Source organism: Amphiura filiformis, chromosome 17, assembly GCF_039555335.1.
Source record: "Amphiura filiformis chromosome 17, Afil_fr2py, whole genome shotgun sequence".
Taxonomy (NCBI): Eukaryota; Metazoa; Echinodermata; class Ophiuroidea; order Amphilepidida; family Amphiuridae; genus Amphiura; species Amphiura filiformis.
In genome coordinates, this window is record NC_092644.1 from 4,490,208 (window position 1) to 4,513,993 (window position 23,786).

At 36.4% G+C, this 23,786-nt stretch overlaps 1 protein-coding gene across 2 annotated transcripts; it reads right to left on the reverse strand.

The window, feature by feature from the left end:
• Nucleotides 1–1,643: 1,643 nt before the first annotated feature.
• On the reverse strand, nucleotides 1,644–23,697 carry LOC140136827 (peptidyl-prolyl cis-trans isomerase-like 3). Of its 2 annotated transcripts, XM_072158425.1 has the most exons (5): nucleotides 23,572–23,697; nucleotides 8,100–8,230; nucleotides 6,902–7,007; nucleotides 3,788–3,906; nucleotides 1,644–2,819 (listed from the first exon to the last, which is right to left on the reverse strand). In XM_072158425.1, exons 1-5 carry the CDS (start codon nucleotides 23,572–23,574, stop codon nucleotides 2,684–2,686), a joined length of 495 nt encoding a protein of 164 aa, XP_072014526.1. In that variant the 5' UTR covers nucleotides 23,575–23,697; the 3' UTR covers nucleotides 1,644–2,683. The 2 variants fall into 2 exon arrangements, with proteins under 2 accessions (XP_072014526.1, XP_072014525.1); XM_072158424.1 differs by lacking the exons at nucleotides 1,644–2,819; nucleotides 3,788–3,906; nucleotides 6,902–7,007; nucleotides 8,100–8,230 and adding an exon at nucleotides 16,822–17,927.
• Nucleotides 23,698–23,786: the final 89 nt, after the last annotated feature.

Here is a 23,786-nt window from a genome sequence, read left to right on the forward strand (position 1 = left end):
ATATTATTGTGTTAACTTTCATGATTCTGCTGTTTTTATTACATAATATTCTAGGTAACATTGAATTGTACTACATTATTTCCGGGCATGATTTAGTAGGAGTTCGTACTTTGTGTGCTTAATGGCAGCTTTATATTATTAATAAAAACATTCCATTGTTTTATCTAATGAATGCCTTTCTTCTCTTTGTGTTTTTTGTTGTTTGTTTGTGTAATTATATTGTATAAGCCAAACTGGTCTATATGTATCGTTGATACGAGGGTTGGTCAATAAGTTTGCAGAACGAGGTAGTTAACTGACCCCTCTGTCATGGATGGCAGCTTGACAAACTGAGAATAGGGTGCAGGACACAATTCAAGAACAGTCTCATTTTAACCATCATTATATTCAAGAATTCATCAGATATCAAATCAAATTTGTATTATATCACAAAAAAAAATCAAAATTGATATCATCAGGACATTCCTCATATTCAGAATACAATTTGGTGTGTCTGATGTGCTCTCAGGTCCCACAAAAATACTGTGCAAAGTTGCTGTTGGATCCCTTATTTGAACAAACTTCCAAATCTGTGTTATCTGAAGCTGCTACCCTCAAATATTAAATAATGCTTGTTCAATTAGGGGACATTTGTCAAGTTTGACTTCTGGATACCTGTTAGACAACAATTAAAGACTAGTCTTACAATAAAATATTAATTTCAAGTGAAAAACATTGAGTTTTTGAACAAATCTGTAAAAATCATCATTCAAAAAAAAAAAAAAATTGCGACCCTGATTTTTCAGGATTTAGAGTAGGATGGTTGAGGGCAACACAACAATATTTTTTTTGCCTTATGATGGAGATACACTTTGTTTCCCATGGCACACCTCAAGTTTGGTAAGTGATGTCAGTGCTTTTATGTGGTTGTGCTACAAGCACCTGCATCATAACCCAACTCCAGACAAAACAAGGTATAGAAGAGGTTCAAAAATGTTTGATAAAGTTTCTGTTGTTTCTCCTCGTTTCCTGCTTGTCATATTTTGTTTCTATGGATTTCCTTGATCTAAGACTAGCGTCATGTCAGCCTCCCCTATGACAGAATTAACCTATCAGCACTAACTGCAATTCTTTGGTCAATTGGGCTATTTCCATTTAAGATCCACACTACCCATGTGGAAGATTTTGGGAATATCTTCCACAGGGGGAGTATGAATTTCAGATGGAATGAACACATTAGGCAGCTCCATTTGAGTTTCATACACACTCTGAGAAAGATTCAACTTGAATCTTCCATTGAGGGAGGGTGAGTTTTAAATGGAGCTGCTAATGTGTTAATTCCATTTGAAATTTATACTCCCCTGTGGAAGATATTTCCAAAATCTTCTATAGGGAAGTGTGGATTTTAAATGGAACAGCCAACTACATGATGTAATCATCTGAGTAACCAATCACAATACAGCTTTTAGATCTCTCAGCAATTTTAAGCTTAATCCCCTTCAGCTATACTGACTATTCTAGAAACAAATCTTTGATTGGATCAATAGATGATATTGCCCTCTGTGTAACAAATCAAAATAGTTCCTAGAGGCTGCTAATTGACCGGTAATGGTTCAGCATCAAGTAGGGCATGTATAATAAAACATAGATACAAGATGCAACAATTCACTTTGAAAATCATCTTTAATGTATAAAAATCTGAGCTACAAAATTCCAGACTACATGAAGCTATGTGAGCATTTAAGAGCCTACATCTCTCTGATATTTCTGATTATTACATCCATAAATCATTCAAAAGTATGCAGTTAATGTTCTCATTTATTGGCCAAGACTGTAGAGGCCAATCTGTCCACAGCCTTGACACTGTAGTCCACTGCACTTATTGGTTCTATATGACTTGAGGATTCAATCATGTATCACTGTTGTTCATCACCGTTTAACATTGATGTGTCCAGCATGTGCGTGTGTGGTTTACATCGCTTTAGCTGCCCGAGCAAAGTAAACCACACAGACACACCGGAAACGAGTTGATAAATGGTGATTGAATCCCTTTCAACAAGGAAAACAAGCTAAAGATCGTCTAATTCACACGATTATTTCACAAGGAATGTCAGTTTAGTCACTGCTACTTAACATTACAAGAAGATCGATAACTTCTCTGTTGATATCAGCAATAAAACTACAGGATAAAAATGGCAATGTTTAGGTGCTTCCTCCAAAATAATGAATTCAACATGTAAGAGTGTATATGTACACAAGCTCCAGGCATGACAAATTTTAATGCGCAAACGCATAACGCTTCTGTTGACACATGTTCGCACACACGCTTCTGTAAAAGCGTGGATTCATCACCAATTAACAATGTTTGGCGCCTGTACAAAGGTATAAACAAATATGATTCCACACATTCCTACACCTCAATGGCAGCCACTGAAGTGGGCCATCCCACCTGAAATGTGAAATGATGCAGGCTTTGCAGGAATTTTAAAGTGTGTTCCATCACCCATGTGACAAAAGGATGTTGAAAGTTTACAATGCAATACAATAATAAGATTGATTTTGAAGCAGCGCTTTTCCACCCAATTGGGCACTTACACTGTACAACACCAGTTTGGTGCGGATGGCCCCCAGTAGTGGCGGAATGAATTCTGACCATCACTTGGCTTGTCAGATTAGTGTATAGGAAGAGTTGTTAAGCACTATTTCAAACAGTTCCCTCTGCAATAGGGTTTGCATGTATTGTGACATCTGTTAGTCTACATTCATTCAATGGTCTAAAGTTCTTCTCATTTATCGGTAGTTTCTCAAGTTCATCCAGTGTATCTAGTCCATCTATAACTCTGTAAGGAAGGAAAAGAAGAGAAACAATATCAAAATGTAACAACCCATTCAGAGATCCCAGTGCAAGTGTAAAAAATAAAATTGTTTATCAATTGATTAAAAGTGAAGGATAAGGCATTCAAATTGTCATTTGGTATTTTTGAAAAGAAACATTTGGCAAAAAATAAAGAAAACAGTAGTATTGATTACATGTAGCTAATTTATACAGATTCATGTCAAAGTCCATGACAATTACAAAGGTACCAAAATCTGAATTTTGATGATTTTTATGATCGTCCGGATGAGCAAATCACTGAATGGGCCTGTAAATGCCTTTCTATATCTCAGCCATTGGCATAGCTGGGGGGAGGCAGGACAAAATGGGAATGGCAAAGAGTAAAGTGTCCTTAAAATCACTTAAAATGGGACAAAAAATTGACAAATGGGGATGAAAATTTGGCTTTGCCCCCTCACAACAAAATCCTGGCTACACAAGTACGCGTGGTGACTACGCTAATGATCTCAGCCAAAATGGTCAGGAGTTATTTGATGTCATAAAATCTGACACTCTTGAAACCATCCTCTTGCGTTCGAGTTCTCTAACATCATTTTACAAAGTAATTCATGGAAATATCAGCACTAACACCCTGCAGGGCAACCCGAAAAAGCCCAGACAAAAAGCGAATTGGATTAAAATGTTTTCAAAATTTGCGGGTTGGGGTATATATCATCGGGTTAGATTGGTTCAAGTCGGGATCAGGAAAAAAATAAAATGTATTATATGATAGCTGAATTATGCACCCTCCCTTGATTCGTTTTGCTGTAAGTATCCGACAAAAGCAGCCTTGTGTTCCCTAATTTCTTTGTTCACAGTTAAATTTATTTTACTTCGGATCAGCCGGTCCGGTGTGCAAAAAAAATTAATCGGTCCAAATCGGGAGGGTTTGTTCAAAATTTTCCGGGACGTGTCGGGTCGGGGAACACTTACTTTCCAATTACTGTGTATTTCATGTCAAGATGTGGCTGCTTGGAATATGTGATGAAAAACTGGGAACCGTTTGTGTTTGGACCATTGTTAGCCATGGAAACCACTCCTCTCACATTATGCTGAAAGAAAATATGCAATATTACTGAATGGTTAAATGTTTGTCCATACACCCCCTACGGAAGACACAACCTGAATCTTCCAAACAGGGAGTGTGAATTTCAAATGGGGTTTCATATATATTTTATTTCACATTTGTGGCCATGGGCCAAATTACAGAGAAATATTACAAATAATTATAATTAAAGATACTTAGAATAACAGACAAAATTTAAAACATTTGGGCTGTTTCACAATCAGGGTACACAAGTGGGTTTCACGAGGGTGCAAAATCAGAGTATCTTAATGTGATTGTTTTAAATGTTAACGTGGTTTAAATATATCAAATTTTCAAGTTCTAACAATTATTTAGCCACTTAACCACTATTTTCTTTCAAATATTATTTTTTAATTGGATATATGAAGTAAAATGGCCAAATACCAACGTTTACAAACAGCATTACAATGATTTGATGCTGCCTTTTTTCAACTCCAAAGTTGTCTAATATTATTGCTGACAAATATAGCTTTCAAATGATATACAGATTGTATATTATTTAAACATCAATCATGTTAACTGATGGAAATGGTTCAAATATTGAATTTGACTAAGAGAAGTTACTTGCAAGTTTACCAAAACAAGTAAAGTCTACACAAATATGCATTTATATGAAGCAGTGGGTTAGTATCTTGTCTCATGTCAAGTTTGGCAGTCATACTACTTAGCGTTTTTGAGATATGAAGGAAAATGTGTCAAAAAATGTCCCCTCCTTTACATAGTTTCGTTGACTATTTGGAGCATAAAATCAAAATAATAACATTGACCAAGTGGATTTTGCTATTTTTATGTCTGTTTGTATCCAACCCATATTCCTAGGTTCACTTTTCTTTTGTTCAAACAAAGACAATCCTATTATTTCAATAAAATGCAAAAACCATTGATCGTAAAGGAGGGGACACATTTATTTTGACAGGCTGAAATCTTAAAATTGGAATAGCAAATTATTTCTCCACAAATCACACTTAATTATCATCAGCAGTTCCTAATATGAAATTTAACTACTTTTCACCACTCTATCAGTGTGGGAATATATAAAATTAGACAAAGTCATGATTTTGTATTATCAAGCGTAAAGGAGGGGACATTTTATGATGTGGGAAAAGAAAAAAGTCTATAGTGAATTTCAAAAATTGGTTTTTATCCCTACAATGGTTGCACCTTGAGCTATTAAGGGTTACCTGAATGGGTGAATCCATTTGAAATCTACACCCCCTGTGTATGGATTTCAACTGGAATAGCACAATGTTAAGAGGGTACTACACCCCTGTGGTAAATTTGTGACTATTTTTGCATTTTTTTTTTTTTTTAATATCACACTGAAATCAAAAGTTATGTATATTATTGGGGCAAGGAATCCATGTACTACACTGAAATTTCAGTGACTCAAGACAAGCGGTTCAGTATATATGATAGGAAATGAGGTACATCCTAGCGGTACCTTATTTCTTATCATAAATAACGAACCGCTTGTCTTGGGTCACTGAAATTCCAGTGTAGTAATTGGATTCCTTGCTCCCTATAATATACATAACTTTGTTACCACTGTGTTATTAGTTTTTGAGAAAATGCAAAAATAGACATAAATTTATCGAGGGGTGTAGTACCCCCTTTTAATACATTTTAGTCCAATAGATTAAGGTAACAATCATGCAAATCATGTTTATTTTGAGATATTTGGCAGAGATACGGTGCATAGAGCTAATCATTATAGGCTATGAGGCCATTTCAACAGCATCCATTATTTTGTAGGAAAAGTCATTGAACTTTACATGGTGGTCAAGTTCAAAGTTGCCCGGACTTGGTTCCCGGACTTGTTTAAAAACAACAATGTGTTCCACTAGTCATAAGGATTCAGTAAAGTATAGTTTGACCTATCTGTGCTTATGGAGTTATATGGGCAGATATGTAACATTGTGAAGTCATAGGTCGAATTTTGGCTCATCAACAGGGTGAAAATGACAATTGCTTCGATTTCTTTGAAAATGGTCTGAAAATGAATAGTTTTCCCCACATTTGTTTACCTTGGTAATAAAGCAAAATAGGACAAAATCAGACCATTTTCAACAAAATCAGACCAATTTTCATTTTTGCCCCCTGCAGAGCCAAAGTAGTATATTGTCCCACATTTCATTTTTTCATTCTATCATAATGCTACACTGATTACTGTTTCACCACAGCAGTTTTCTGTTCCCCAGTCATTTTCTGCTCAAATGTGTACATCCATATCAAAACGATGCACTTGTCGGCTGCTACATGTGTCTCATTTCACAAAATAGCTAGGAACAAATACCAGACTCATCCCAAGTGGAGGTCACTTCAGATCATCCCAAGTCACATGGTTTAGGAATACAGAGAACATTCCTTAACCATGTGACTTGGGGATGATTGTAAGTAATCTCCACTTGAGTTGAGTCTGATATTTATTCCTAACTATTATGTGAAATGAAACACATGTAGCAGCCGGCAAGTGCATCGTTTTGATATGGATGCACACAAATCATCAACTTAGTTCAGGGCTTAGTTTTGGGGCTCAACATTTTGTTGCTACACAAAGAAAAAACTGTATGTTTGTCAATACAGGAAAATGTATACATACGCAAAATTTGACCGTGAAATCAGCAAAATAGGAGGTATTTAATTTGCACAGTCCACAAAATTTGGATAAAAGGGGTACTTGGAAAAATCCGGTAATTTTATGTCAATATTTAGTGTCATTGAAAAGGGGTGTTTGAAATTCTAGTCATTGAAAACAAAAAAAAGGGGTTGTTTTTGGCCAAATTTTGTCCTTGATTTTGCATGAAAAAGGGGGGTAAATTTGATGAAAAATCATTGCAAAGGGGGTCTTTGAAAGATTTGGTAACTCTCATGGTTACCATGCAACTTTTGTGTTGAGTTGGGGGCCGGGTCAGAAACCTTCACTTTTGAGTGTACTTGCAGCTGACTGCTGGCATACATACCTTGAGTGTGTCAACTATTTCATCTTCAAACTTCTTTCCCCATATACTGGAGCCACCTTTCCCTGTCCCTGTTGGGTCTCCTGTCTGTACCATAAACCCGGGTATAAAAAAAAAAAAAAAAAACCCAGTAAAGTTGTCAATTCTATATAGACGAATCCAATTTCACGCATCCCTACACCTCAATGGCAGCCATAGCTGGGTCCCCCCTTAGGTATATCTCACCTAAAATGTGAAATAATGTGGCCTTGGCGGGGATATTAAACTGCATTCCATCACCAATGTTACACCATTCTTTCTAGAGTCTATGGTTACATGTAGACAAAAGAATGATGAAAGTTTACAACACAATACAATTAAACATCAATTTTTAAGCGGATTTAATCCACCCAATTGGGCAGTAACAACACCAGTTTGGTGCAGATGGGACCCAGTAATGGCCGACTGAATTCTGACCATCACTTGGCTCCTTGGATTCGTCTATACAGACAGTGAGACACTACTAGCTTATTATCCCTCGCAACAATAGGATTTTGACTCTGGAATTGGAAAGACAACTCTGCTCTATCTATAGCTGAATTTATATACTATATCGCTGAGCAATTGCAATTGGTTTTTAGCCAATGAGATATAACTCCTTTTGTTGCATCGGGAAAAGCGAGCTACCTTATTGGTCAACTACCAATAGCTTAGCAATGGAGTATAAATTCAGGTTATTTCCTAACTCAGTAGCGCCTGGTTTTGTATATTGCAGAGCCACATGATTTGCTGCAGGACATATAAATTTCAATTGGCTAGTTTACAACCTGTACAAAAATAATTATTTACCTGCTGTTGACACTGTGTGGTGCTATACCTGAGACCATAATACCTAAAGCAAAATGTGTAAGTATGTATTACTTAGTAGCTTAGTATTGGGCTATTCCATTTAAAATCCACAGTATCCTGTGAAAGATTTAGCCCAAGTCTTCTACAGAGGGAGTGTAAGTTTCGAGTCGAATAGACAATTGGGTAACTTCCATTTGAAATAGTCACTCCAGTTGTGGAAGATTTCTAGGTAAATCCATAATACAGGGAGTATGGTTTTCAAAATGACAAATTACATGTGAAAATATACTCCCCTGTGGAAGATATTTATAAAATCTTCCACAGGGGTAGTGTGGATTTTAAATGGAATAGCCCAGTAGCAGTGCAAGTAAATTACCTGTGTATCAAGCATCCTTTATAATAATTTGAAGCACACAACGCTAGGAAATTCTCTGCAGCCTTAGGAACTTGATCGCAAAACAGTTCAATCTTGACGTCACCAACATCTGTGTGCAGTGTCACCGACTAAAAGATAGAGAACAGAACAAAATAAAAAAGGCTTGATGATTATAATGATTCACATTTATAATTATTAGTTCATTACTGTATTCACCCAAAAGAGTGCCCTCCCCTTTTAAAGGATGTCTCCGGCAATCACAACATTATCCCTTATATGAAGAGTTTATTTCCAAACCATGTTAAGTCCACAACCCCATGTGTCTCATTTCCTTGTGAGATACAATCACAATTACTTTGACAAGTTTGACATTAGCAACAATGCTAATGTATCATCAACAAGCTATTATTTACCATAACAATGCTGCATAACAATATGCAGCCTATTGTTCTCATTTGGGAAACAAAGGCCTCACACTATTGTTACTGTGCGTCCATCCACTGTTTGCTTTGTAATGGTGCATCCAACTGAAATTATAATACCTACTGTAGCATCACAACACATTGCAATATCGCACAGGGAAATCAGAAACATGGGATAGTGGACTTAACATGGTTTGGAAATAAGCTCTTCATATGTTAGAAAAATAATTATCAAGCACGAATCACATGGTTTTATTTAAAACAAACTCATATTGACCATAAAAACAAATAAAAACAGCCGGCTTTCAACACGCAATTTTCAAAATTCCCGCACCAAAATTGTCTAGTGCAATAACGTCATGGTTCTTTGTGCTCAATTGGTGTCATTGTATTACTGGGACGTCATTGCACTGGTCAATTTGGATGCTCGGGAATTTTGAATATCGCGTGTTTAGAGCCGGCTGTATTAATTTGTTTTCATGGTAAATATGAGTTTGGTGCTTGATAATTAATTTTAACATATAAAGCATAATGTTGTGATTGCCGCAGTCATCCTTTAAGCATTCAGTGTAATCTTTCTAAATCAAATGGTTGTTATTTTTGATTTTTTTTTGTTTCAGTGCACATAATGCATGGAATTGGATCAAAAATCTTGAATCAAATCAACAAAACACAGTGTGGACATTGATGAATTGCATTGGCTGTGAAATTTCATCATCTACAAGTATATCACAGAACAGTTTATCTCACAAGTCAATTCAAGAAAGATTCATTTTATAATTTTGTCAAAATTCTTTCTAGTAAAATCTAAAAACTTGGCCACTTGAGTGCACATGCCTTCCTCAGTCCTCACAGTGCATTTAGGGGCTTAATTTTGGCCTGGCCCAGGGCCCCCAAAAAGGTAAATCCGGCCCTGGAGGGACATTATTTTATTTATTTATTTTTATTTATTTATTACACTTTATCACTGGCACAGAATTACAAGAAATATATAATATTGCACATAAGTTACATCAAAAATTAAACAATATTATGAAAGGAACATTTGTTTTAAAAGTCCAGTGAATGGCTGGAGCGAACAGGTGCCAGGCACCTCTAAGACCGCCCCACCAAAACCAAAAAAGAAGGGAAGGGAAAAATAAATTAGAGGGGGAAAATGCAGGTAAGTTACATTTGCCTGCAATTTGGACAATTACAAAAAAAGAGGTCCAAGTGCAAACAGAAGTTGCATCAAAGGTGAAAGCAAATTTGGACTGGTAAAACTCCAAAACTTGGTGCTTAAATGAAGCAACAGAATTTGTAGATCTGATAATACTAGGGAGCTGGTTCCAAATGGGCACCATACGCTGAAAAAAGCCCATCTTGTGGCACTCAGTTTTACGCTGAGACCAAAACCTTGTACATGCACACAAACCAGGTACCGACCAATTTAAAGACTTGAGGTGTGCAATACTTTCAGAATTCATACAATGTACATGTAGAAGGTTTTGCAGGTCTGGATTTATCATAATAGACTAAAGAGAATGCTATAGCAAAATTTTAAAGTGAAATTTGCATCATTTTCTGCTGTTCTTACATTTAAATTTGCCATCACTGAAATATTCAGAAAACAGGACTGTCCCTCTTTTTCACTTTGGTAAACCCCAAATGAGGGACAGTCCCTCAAAATGAGGGACAGTTGGCAGGTCTGTATCTTGACATGGACTCCAGTGTCACTAAATGTGTTGCATATACCTTTTCCATCAATATGTTATAAAAATTCTGTACTTTAAATCCTACCATAGATGCCAATATTTCATAATCATGATGATACTGGTACTGTACTTCTCAATAATTTGGAAAAGTGATCAGAAATACTTCACACATGTATTATTTGTATCCCACACACATGGATTGACACTAATGATCACATTATGACCACAGTATTTTGTGAAGAGTGATAAAAGAATGAAATAATTTACAATACATAACATATTCACTTATTTAAGTTTATTGTCAATGATCTTAAACATACATATTAGTACATTATTATAATGTAATAGTGTTACATGATTATTGATTAGTGATTTGCTCTTACAAGATCGGAGTGTCATCATTGTAGGCTTCAACATAAAAAGCCTCAAGTTGTGAGACAGTTTTGCAAAATATAAAGAGCTATCCCAAGAACCACTTAACCAATACAGTGCTTATTTGTACTCATTTTGGTGCATTTTTCATGCGGATTCCAAATCATTCAAAAGTACAATTCTGAAATTGTTGAAATTTTAAAAGAAATGAGAGTGGAGAAGTCAGGTTCGCCATGTTTGTAAGTCACTCATATTCAGTGGCGTACCGTGGCCGCCCCAGACCCGCGGGGCAGAAGAATAAACAATTTTGACGCCCCTTCCTTAACAGCCCGAAAAGGTTTACCCAATCATTTTTCATGGTCGTTTGAAAAAGTGAAGAGAAAAAAAAAAAAAAAAAAGGATTTTAGGCGCTAGCGTCCCAAAAGCAACCTTTTTTCAAAATTTTTAATGCTTTTTCAATTTTTGCCGCCCTTTTTTCTTTGCTAATTCATTTTGCCGCCTCCTTCATTTTTGCCGCCCCTGTTTTTGCCGTCCCTTCGTTTCTGCCGCCCCTACTTTGACCCGGGGCTGGCGCCTAAAGCCCCCCAAAATCGCAAAGCATGCTCATATCAGGTATTTATTAACAGTCTTTATTTTGTACACCTGGATTGTTGGCATTAAAAGGGCATTTTGTGATCCACAGCCTCACCCGCCCCCCTTTTCTCCAAAAGAGTTGAGATTTTTATACCACTGGAAAGCTCTCAACATAATATTTATGTACCAAAAATTTCTTGCAGATTAATTCGTTTAGCAAAAAAAAAAAGTCCTAATGTAGGCCTAAACCTTTGCAAAATCGCAATGCTCATGAATGCTTTACAAAACATAATCGTTTCATTTTGGCCCTTACATGTAGCTGAAAAATGCCATTGGTGTGCTATTTTGTAGACCATTAGACTACTCCATTTTTAAAGAAAAATACAGTACTAATTTTTGAGATTTAAAAAAATGTTATCCTGTTTTGCCAAATGAAACATATCTAAATCCTAATCATTTAGTTAGTTCTAATTGGCAATAAAAGTTAAATTTCACTATTTGGTCAAATTTATTAATTAAGGGCCAAAAATTTGCATTTTTAGGGTGTTTTTCACATGCTGTGACAATCAAGTCTAAAGACTTGTATTATGTCTAATTTCAATTTATGCATTCTAATTTTTTGGAAAAGACATGTTTCATTCTTGTAACCAATACTTAATTCTCTTATACAAAATAAGCTATTTGATCAATTTTCTCGTTTGGCCTTGTAGGCAGATTTATCACTTTTACATTTCATCATTCTTGCTCTGCAGAACTACACAACATTTATCATGTTAAATTATCATTGCAATATCTTTGTTAATAGCTACATGTACAGCTGCTATGTACAGGTCCTTTCCGACCATTAGGCCAGGTAAGGCAGTCACCTAGGGCGGCAAACTCAGAGGGGCGCAAAAAAAGGCGAAAAAAAAAAAAAACGGGAATGGAGAAAGAAAAGGGAAGAAAAAATGAGGGCGGATAAAAAGAAGAAATGGGAGGGAAAATAAAAAGGGGACGAAAAGAGAAACAGAAAACAGGGCGGAAATGGAAAAGGGGAAAAGAAAAGAAACGGGGCAGAGAAAAGGAAAGAAGACACGGGGCGGAGACGAATACAAATAGGTCAAAACTGATAAGTTTTCGACACATTTTTGGTATGCTTTGGGCGGCAGGGAGAGTCTTTGCCTTGGGCGGCAAAATCCCTAGGAACGGCCCTGGCTATGTACGTTATAACTTTGCTCATTATAATGTGCAATGCTTAAATGCTATCACTCGACACTCAGGCTAAATACATTTTTGGTATTATTGTATTGCTTATGCCACGCCTGAAAACTATTATTATAATGGGATTTAACAACCCATTTACACCTACTGTGTAGGTTTGGTTGTTATTTTTACCATCATAACTCATTGATTTACTATTGAAAACATAGCTCTTGTGATAATAAGTTTATACCTAACCCACAAGGCACATATCTTACAATTATGTATTTATTATCCTTCTATAATTTTAAAGGTCCGTGACCCGATCGACAGCATCATCCCCCCGATATTTTTCATTGTTGATGAGGTTTTGGTATCACATGATAGATACTATTTTTCTCATTACTATCCTGAAATTTGACGCTCCAAGTCGATGTATTTCGGAGAAATCATGAATCACAGCGGTTTTTATAGGTATACCAGTTTGTAAATACTAAAACTTCGTCGGAATTGTGGGGACGGAATTAATTGCGAATCATCAGTCGCCTCAACAGCTACTTTGGTTTCGCGTCATACACATTCTGTGAAAAAAGCGAACCACACTAACTGCTGAGGAGAAGGTACGCTGTATATAGTTATACAATTCCAAGATGGACGAGGTGGGCGATTTAGCTCAATCGACTAGCGCGTTGTGTTTTACCGGAAAGATACCCGGTTCAAAACCCGGTTTCGGAAGTTTTTTTCCTCTCCATTTTTAACCCAAACTTTTTTATATTCATTTGAAATGTACATATTATTGCAAGGGGAAATATATTTTGTTTCCTTTTTTTTCTGATACGGAACGACAAAAACTCCAAAATTTCTCGTTCAATACGTGCCGGGCATTGTACAGCATTGTCGTCATCCGCCCGGGAGTTGGTGTTGTTGATTGCCTGCCCATAATGCAATTCACGTATACCAAGGTATTGGATTGCAGATTTGGCTATTTATTCACATTTACGCTGAAAATGCTCTGGTTTTCTCACAAAGCAGCACGGGCAATATTTGATATTATTATGTAATTTTAAAGACAATCCATATCCAAAACCAATAGGGTTACCCCCCTTTAATTATCATATATTATTTAATACTAAACTTAATTGTAAAGGATGCCACAACAACACGCCCTGCATTTCAGTGGCATTCTCATCATTTTCAACATATTATGCGTTGTTTGTAAAAGCTTTTTTATATTGTAATTATTTATATGGATGGAATTTGATGAAATAAACTGGTCTGAACTGAACTGAACTACAAGATCCTTAAAATTATTTTTCACAACACAGGCTAATCAGTGACATGTTTTGTACATTTTGTATGCCTTGCTTTTTAATTGTGAGTAATAAATTTAGGTGACATGATCTGCTCCATTTTTGAAAATTGAGTTCAATTAAATATTACCAATTATATCATGATTACAGTGACTTTAGCCGTGTGATAGTTTTTACTATCACATGGCATGAAATGAAACCATGTGATATCATGATATAAAACAAATATTACATGCCAATATTCGTGTAAGAGTAAAAATATATCATTCGGTCAAATTTTGACTGACCTATTTCACTCGGCTACGCCTCGTGAAATAGATAAGTCAAAATTTGACCTCATGATATATGTGATGTGATCAAGCAAAATGAGTCGGATGTCGGGAGTATTGATTTTGAGATACAACCAATAATAGCATTCAACTTCTTTTGTATTTTATTGTTCTGAGCAACACTAAAATGGCCATATCCCTGGAACCATAAATCTAATTATGATGCGGTTTTCAGCAAAATAAAGCTCTGAGAATGGCTCAAATAATAAGACTGAAAACTAAATTTTGATTTTGATCGACATCAGACTCATTTTGCTTGATCGCATCACATATTTTGTACTATCACACTCATAGGCATGTATTATTTGTATAATACTACATTTTTTGTAGGGCTGCTAGGAATACACAATTGTGATTTTTTTTCTTTTTCCTCAGATTTGGAGAGTCCCTTGACCTAGAGCCAAATGCTGCAATCATTTGTTGTTGATTTAAAAATATTTTGGTTAAAAACTACCAACAAATTATAATTTTGTATCAAAAAGGGGCAGATTTAAAACTTGTGTTTAGTTCAGAATCTACAAATGTATTCAAGATATATAGAAATGAGTACAAAACCAATGAATTTTCAGATTTTGAAAAAATTTGGTTTTTTTTGTGTTTTTTTAGATTTTGTGTTTTGGCGGGAAATCACTTGTTTTTTGCATTTTTTTTGTGGAAAATCGAGGTGCGCATTTTGGCCTTCAAAATTGTTTATTCCTAACAGCCCTACCATATACAAACATTAGGCTATCATTCTGAAACACCACCAAAGGTCTAGCATACAAGTTGTTTCTACAGTTAAGTTTTGTGTGGATATTTTCCTATGTACAGGGTGTCCCTGAAAGAACTGTATCGTCAGAAACTTAATTGTTTGGGCCTTTAACTAAATAACTGGTGCCATATATCAGGAATAAATCGGCTATTACATACTTTTTGAATTATGACAATTGACCACACTGTTCTTGAAATAAACATCTCAAAAAAAGTAACTAACCCCCCTAAAGGGGGTACTACACCCTTTGTCTTGGGTCACTGAAATTTGGATTTTAGTAATTGGATTCCTTGCCCCTATAATATACATAACTTTTGTTACCAGGGTGTTATTAGTTTTTGAGAAAAATGCAAAAATAGTCACAAATTTATTGAGGGGTGTAGTACCCCCTTAAATAATGGCCATTATTCAAAAAGGGGCTATTGTATTACAAATCTGTAAACTGCGTTGGAAGCAGAATTTATTTCTGCGCATTTTGACACCTCATTTGATACATTAAAACACCGGTTGATTTAATGTAGTGAGGTCCAGATTTGAAAGTTGCACTTACATACACATTTGTACAATACAAAAACACTCAGATATCATTACATAGATTTCCTTCCATTACACTGAATGCAAAATCAATAGAATTTACTGCAACTTTCAAATCTTGGGCTACATTGATTTAAGGGATCTGGAATGAGCGTTTTAAGCGTTTAGACAGTATTTTTTGTGGGACATGAGAGCACATCAGACATATCATTGCATTCTGAATCGCAGAATGTCTTTCTGATATCAAATAATTTTCATTTTTTGAAATTCACGATATAATACAAATTTTATGACAAAATTATTAAAATTTGATATTTTTACATTTTTGATATAACGGTCCTCAAAGTAATTTTTATAAACCTAATGATATATTCTTAAAGTGTATGTAGCTGGGAGGAAAAGCCGACGATCAATTGAAAATTTTGACCTTTCATATTGAAGATATTGATTTTTTCCCCAAAAAGACCTTTTTTTTTTGGTGTTTTGGGAAAAAAATCCATATCTTCAATACGAAAGGTCAAAATTTTTAATTGATCGTCGGCTTTTCATCCCACCTACATACACTTCAAGTATAAATCATCAGATTTATAAAGTTTACTTTGAGTACTGTTAAATATCAAAAATATCAATTTTTAATGATTTGCCATAAAATGTGTATTACATTGCGAATTTCAAAAAATCAAAATTATTTGATATCATCAGGACATTCTTCGTATTCAGAATGCAATTCGATATGTCTGATGTGCTCTAATGTCCCACAATAAATACTGTCCAAACATTCATACCCCATCCCTTAAATGTACGCTGTGACGTCAATATTTAGTTAATTGCTACAAATGAGGTGTCAAAATGTGCAGAAATAAATTCTGCTTCCAACGCATTTAAGGGGGTACTACACCCCTCGATAAATTTGTGTCTACTTTTGCATTTTTCTCAAAAACTAATAACACAGTGGTAACAAAAGTTAGGGCAAGGAATCAATTACTACACTGGAATTTCAGTGACCCAAGACAAGCGGTTTGTTATTTATGATAAGAAATAAGGTACCGCTAGGGTGTACCTCATTTCCTATCATATATACTGAACCGCTTGTCTTGAGTCACTGAAATTTCAGTGTAGTAATTGGATTCCTTGCCCCAATAATATACATAAGTTTTGTTACCAGTTTGTTTTGAGAAAAATGCAAAAATTGTCACAAATTTACCACAGGGGTGTAGTACCCCCTTAACAGATTTGTAATACAATAAGCCTTTTTTGAATAATGGTCATTATCTAAGGGGGGTTAGTTACTTTTTTTGAGATGTTTATAAGAATTTTACGAAACCACTTCATTTTCAAACCTTTCCACAGATTCAATATCATTAGCGCATGAGGCATCTATGAAAGATATTTGACTCCGTGAAACGGATTGAAAATGAGGTAGTTTCATAAAATTCTTGTATTTAAAAAATGAAGTGGTCAATTGTGATAGCTGATATATTTCTCAACCATTAAGTTATGTTTGTTTATGCTTTATACGTTTAACTACCAAAAAATTAAGTTTCCGACGATGCAGTTCTTTCAGGGACACCCTGTACCGGTATTTTATTGTGTTTATACTCCATATTTCTCAATTTTAATCATAATTTCACATTTGCCTCTTTGGCCCCCATGGACCAGATTGTGTCACATATGATGAGTTATTGAGTCAAACTTGTTTTTAACATTTGCATTGTTCTATGGAAGAGAGTTGTGTACAGCTACATCATGGCCGTTGCCCCCCTCCCCATAGGATGACTCAAACTACACCACTGTACAGCTAGTCAGTCCTGCAATGATCAGCTGTACATCTTCATCATTGTTATCTTTGACTTTTCATATGCACCCAAGAATATAGCGCCACCAATGCTAATCCACATGACACGAGGCACTATGCCCGAAAACAGTTTCTTGGTTCCTTCAGTCCTCCAAATCTCCTTCAGAACGTCTGGAATGTTTCCCCTAGCAGTTTGCGATCCGTGCTCAGCTAACATGATCCTTGTTTTAGCCACATCTAACGGTGTTGTCAAACCTGCTGATATTCCACCTGATATGGCGCCACATATGCTGGATTGCCAGGCTTCAATAGGCTTCCCTTCCCGCTTTGACCAAGTGGATTTCATGAACTCCCATAGTGGGAACTGTATTAAAGAGAACGGAATCTCCCTTACTACAGTACTCAAATATCCGCGGTAAAAACCTCTAAACCCTTCTCGCCGTAATGTCTCACGGAAAATCAGACTGCTGGGCTGTCTTCCCGCTTGAGCTCGTTGTTTGACTACCTCGACAGGAACTCGGATTAAACATGCTGTGATCTCTCCAACACTTGCTCCAACCATATGCAAAATAGGTGCTGGCACGTAATTGCTACCGACAGACTTTGTTAACTCGTACGTACAGAAAAAGAGTGCTGCGCCTGGGGCCGATCCAAGAACGGCAGGCCCGATACCAGCGTAGATCCCTCTGAACCCACCAGCTTTGAAGAAGCCTTGCTGGCTCTGCAGACGTGTCTTAACAGTGTCTAGCGGGAAGAGGGACACGTCGACAGCTGTGCCAGCGATGCCGCCGGATAAGAGAGCAACAGTATTGGTAGGAGGCTTATCCATTTCAATTGAGTTTATCAGAGCAACAGACAAGAAGTAACTGCAGAAAAGAAGAGAGAAAAATGTCAGAGGGTAGTAAACAGGGCTGTCAACTCTCACGCATTGGCCGTGAGTCTCACGCATTGGGTCACTTTCTCACGGTCTCACGCCAAGGTAGTACAATCTCACGGCTAGGTAGTAAATCTCACGCAAAAAGCGCTCGGCTCAAATATTCGTGGTAAAAAATGAACATTGGAGTCGGCAAATCCCGGTACGCCTCTGTCTCACGCCAAGCAATTACAAAAAGTTGACAGCCCTGGTAGTAAATATTATGCAATCACTTGAAAGGTGTTTGTATGGAACTCTTAATTTTGTGAAATGCCAAATCATGCTAATCAAATACATTGAAATAATTAATGTATCAATCAGATAAACACAAAAATCAATCTACATGTACTTCATAACAAGTACTAACTCTGACATTTTTGTCCCTTTTCAACAATATTTCTGTAAATATGCAATACAGTGCAAAAAATCAGCCTCTTTGCTTCTGATAGGTAAACTGAAATCTCATGTCATGTTCGCGTACAAAATCATGTTTTGGCTTGTCACTGGCACTACAGTGTAGGTATTGGTGTCTGCAATGCGACTTCTGTTTTTTTCGTTGTTGTCACCTGTTGATGTTCTTTGTCATCTTGACCATTTCCTTGTTCACTATTAGGGCTACTCATTTTCCTGTCTATTTCGATGCAAAACTGCTCCTGAATGATCCTGTGTTTGGTCTGGACAGTGTATGATTGTGGCTCACTTCTTTGATCTTGAATAACAGCTGGCATCCACTTGTGGTTATCTTGGTCTTGCACCCGAACACATTGACATTGACCTGGCTGGGAGTTCAATCAGTTCATGGACAAAATAGAGGGTATTCAATCAGGCCCGTACGCAGGATTTCATTTGGGGGGTGCTGATTTTGAAAAAGTGGACCTTTTTCCAAGGGGGGGCGATTTTGTGAAAAGTGGACCAAATTTGTCCAAAAAGCGTAAAAACCCAATTTTTTTTGTCCAAAAAGCGTAAAAACCCAATTTTTTTTTTGTCCAAAAAGCGTAAAAAGCTCCGCACCCCCTAAATGCACGGGCCTGTATTCAATAGGCAATCAATACGACGTCACTCATGACAGAGTCATCCTCATTTAAATAAAATTATATCCTCCATTTAAGGTACCACGGGGCAACTCGCATGATAATACAATAAAACGGGTGATATAGTGTATGAATGGTTGTGGAATCGATCTAGAGACCTGTCCCTCTGTCATCTTAAAGGCCCATTCAGTGATTTGCTCATCCGGACGATCGTAAGAATCATCAAAATTCAGATTTTGGTACCTTTGTAATTGGCATAGATGTGCTAACAAAGCCTGCTAGTGGTTCGGTCGAAAGCCGTGTATTTTAGACAAAATAAAGCATTTGCATGATTCTGGACTTTTGATACTGACAGTACAAAAAGTCCGACTCGAGATCGAAAGAAGCTCACTCTCCACGTACCAACACGCGTTGCGTATTGTTTCTACTACTTATTACATCAGTAGCTACTATTTTAAACAAAATACACAATTTTAACTGTTTTTCATATTTGAATTAACCGTTAGTTTGCCTCGGTGATCTTTAATTGCTTATTTTGTTTTCTACTACAAAATTGTAGCTTAAAAGCGTCTGTTTTAAATCAATTTAGACTCTACTTCCCCTGTGTTAGAAACACTGGACTAGGAAGTTTTTCCAGTCGATTGGTGGCGCACTGTACGAAAATCTCGATTTTCTCAGAGTTGAAGTAGAAAACCTTTCTAAAACTTCTGTTTTTTGACTAATTTGTCGATGTATTCAGGGGAAAAGTGGTTTAATGAAATTCTGTAGACTTATTCTTTATTTCTAAGCAACTCTGACAAATTTCCATTTTTTTAATGTTCCTGTGAAATCACTGAAAGGGCCTTTAAGCTATCTTAGAACTGTCCTCCAGCATGGCTGCCATTTCAATTGTTATACCGTTCCGGTTGGTTTATTGCATACACTCTATACGATTTCTCGCTCTCCTCTTGGTGTGTCTGTAGTCTCTCAGCTAGGTTGTCTGTATCTGAAAGTTGGTTTGTATCTTGACTGGCAGGTTAGACCTTATCTTGTGACTGTACAGAGTTCTGCTGGAGAAGGCAGATGGTGGTCTATGGGTATAGTTATTATAAGCATAGGGAAAATGCGCTATTTTTTAGAGAAAAATGCGCACGCCAGTTTTTGAAAATGTGCAAAAATGCGCATTCAAATATAATTATGCAATATTAAAAAATTTGACTGTTTTTCTTCTATATTTTCTTGCAAATTTTTATGACAGCCTATTTTCTATACTTTTTGTTGGATTCTTTGATTTTAGTGAAAGCTTAAGGTTTTTGGAAAATGTATTTATAATATAAAGCAATATGAGCAAAGCAGACATCAACAAGGCCCTATTGTGTCTACGTACTACACAAGACAGTAAAAATGTGCAATGCGCAAAAAACACTGAAAATTGCGCATTTTGGGTACAATCGCGCATTTTAGGTCCGACTGCAAATTTTAGAATTTGCCTAAAATAACCATTTTTCAAGGCTTGAATCTTAATACTATCAGGACTTATCTTATATAGCTGAGACTTGGTACAATGTACATGGTGTACAAGTAAAAGTATTATTACGTTTAGCATTTTGCTAACTTTAACCTGCATTAAAGGAGGATTTTGTGATCCTAGCAATCCTCTTTTTATGACATTTTTCAGTCTAACCACAAAAAAAGCTTATTCCCAAAATTTGAGTTGATTCCGATTTTGCGTTTGCGAGTTATGCATGATAATGTGTAGGTACTCTGCTCCACAGGCAGTGGTGAGGCCACTGTTGTAATTTCAAATTTGACGATATTTTTGCTAAACGAATTAATCTGCAAGAAATTTTTGGTACATGTACATAAACATTATGTAGCCAGAGGTTTCCAGTGCGTGGTATGAAAATCTCAACATTTTTTGGTAAGGGGATGAGGCTGTGGTTCACGAAAATGCCCTTTTAATTAGAGGCTAGCCTTTTAGAGTTCATTTTATTTTTTCAAGAAATTAACCCTAATTAATTATGCAGAACTACAATATTATATTTCTATAGTTAATAATAGTGCTTGATGAAGTTTCGGGCTACTCCGTCCTAGTGTCAATAGATAAAAAGTATTCGAAAGGAAAGCACCCACACTACATTTTGTACGTACATGACGCCCGGTACAGGCATACTCAGTGTACATTCAAGATTGAAGGAAAGCTTAAAAAACGGCATTCCTTTACTTTAGGGTTTTTTATTTTTACATGTAATAGCTGCCTTCTGCACTGGTTAGGGTTAGGGTTATAATACTGTACTTCCACAAGGCAGCTATAACATGTTATAAGAATAAAAAACCCTAAAGTAAAGAAACGCCATGTCACTTGCTCATAGAAATTTAAAAAGAACAGGTAGGTCAAGGAAACCTACATAAATATGTTTTCTATACTTCACTTGACCCAAATATATGATTTTGTATGGTGATGAGACAATCGCACATGGAATTTTAGAGGGATTTTGATAGCAGTACCATTAAAAAAAGCTGCTATCATAAATGAGACTAAGATCTAGAAACACCCCCGAAATGCCATTTTGCCAGAATCTTTTTGATGAAAGTCAATCTTTGACAAGATGTAACTTTGCTACGGAAAGTGCTTTGACAAAAAGGTTTTCAGTTTTGTCTTTCTTTACTCAAGGGCTTTAATTTGATATATAAAATGATGCAGTTTGATGGCAAATTTGAATTCACCTGGCATACCTACTCTTACTCGAGAACTCTAGCTTAGAATTTGCACACGATGGTTACGCATTCGATGCTAGTAGAGTACTTTCCTATGATTTTTCAGTCGGACAGCGGTGCAATTCTTTGCACCGGAGGTTATTTATTCTCTTAATGTTGAAATTTGGATGAAAGTTATTTCGATGAGTCAAATGTATCTTTTGAGCAAGATTTACCAAATCTGGACAGTCTAAAATTTTGCTGACATGTAATTTTACTTTAGCAACAATTTTGATGCAATCGCCTGCTGTAATCGGCTGTGTTTACTTCTGAACTTCCATTGCTTTACACAGTGTCATGCTTCAGCGAATCCGACTAGATTTTGAATGCAAAGGTCTCTAGCCTAGAATGTGAAGCTATCGGTGAGCAAATTCATGGCTAGACTTCTCGAGCAAACCTACTCATAGGCTACAGTACTACAGTAGCTGAGCATAGTTCCAGTAACTGTAACTCGGCATACCGAGTTACAGTTCCCTCTATTAAGGGGGTACTACACCCCTGCGAAATTGTGTGCCTATTTTTGCATTTTTCTCAAAAATTATAGCGCATTGGTGACAAGTAAGATATGTATATTATAGGGATAAGGACTACAACTACTGCACTGGAAATTTTATTTCAGCACAGACAACAGTTGTGGAGTTACAGTCAAAAATGAGGGAAAACCAATATTTCAATCAATAACTACTTGCCTTGAGTTGCAGAATTTTCAGTGCAGTAGTTGTAGTCCTTGCCCCTATAATATGTATATCTTACTTGTCACCAATATGCTATAATTTTAAGAAAAATGCAAAAATAAACACAAATTGGCCAGGGTGTAGTACCCCTTAACATCTATTCCACAAATAAGAAACATCACAATATGTGGGCTCATTTTGGGCTCTAAGGATGTAGCTGAGGAACTCTCTCAAGGACACTGATGATTTTAATCCCAGGCATTGTACCAGGGTTTGGGCCCACATTTTAATCCCACTGTACTAGTCTATACTCACAAAGACAAAGTTGAGGTAATTGATCTACATTTATCTTCTTTTGGGTGGGTTCAAAATTCCCTGAGTTGGCAAAACCTGCAATCTGCATGGGAGTAACTTACTTGTACTACTTAGTGCAAAAGTGGTCAAAATATTGCTCTGCAAATTGTCTTAATTTTCATGATTTGGATTTATCATATTTAGCAGCATTCTACTTGTGATGTTTCTACACTGTGTAGAGAGGGTCTACAGCATCTGACAAATACAAGGTATATTTCTTGATGCTTGAATTGAAGTTTGGATTTCTTAAACGTACAGTGCATCCCTATGTATAGCTCGTTCACGTAGCGTTTTCGTTGTCCCACTGGTCTACTACAACTAATAACGTAGATTGCCTGGCGATCGGAGTGTTATCGTCAGAGCACCTCGGACTACCCTATGTACCGCTGCATGACTTCAGGTCCATAGCCCGGGTCCATAGATGTCATTATGATAAAGACTGAAGTCTTGCTGGCAGGACTATAGTCTTGCCATGCCAGCAAGACTTCAGTCTTTAAGCATAAACATAATCACATCTACGGACGTCGCGGCGCAAACACAGCTTTTGAGAATTGACCAATCACACGGTCGTTGCTAGGCAAGGTCAAGGTTCGGTCATGCAGGTCGCGCGATCGTGTTATTCTATGAAAAGTACGCTGACGCAGAAGGTACATTCTCTCATGATCGAGAAATTGTTATTTTGGCTATAGCAGGACTAAGCTGAGCAATGAATGGCTGCCTGAGTAAGCTTAAAATTTAACTGACTATTTAACAATGTCACAATTATTCATTTTATATTCTACCAATTGGATGATTTCCTTACCATGTTCACTTATTGTCTAGGTAGTCCTGTCACAAACACGACAATATTACACCATATAATTAGCACTTTATCAATGCAATTTTTCATAAATTTCACGTTGTGAAGAAAAAATGGTTTGGCCTACGAGCTCTCAATAAAATGTCACAGGTTGAAGTGTTTCTACCCACAGATAAATCTATACATTAAATTAATTTTGTAACTAGTTCTTTTACAAA

Coding starts and splice junctions, on each gene's coding strand:
- LOC140136827 (XM_072158424.1), bottom strand. CDS start 17,890: ATGGATAAGCCTCCTACCAATACTGTTGCTCTCTTATCCGGCGGCATC.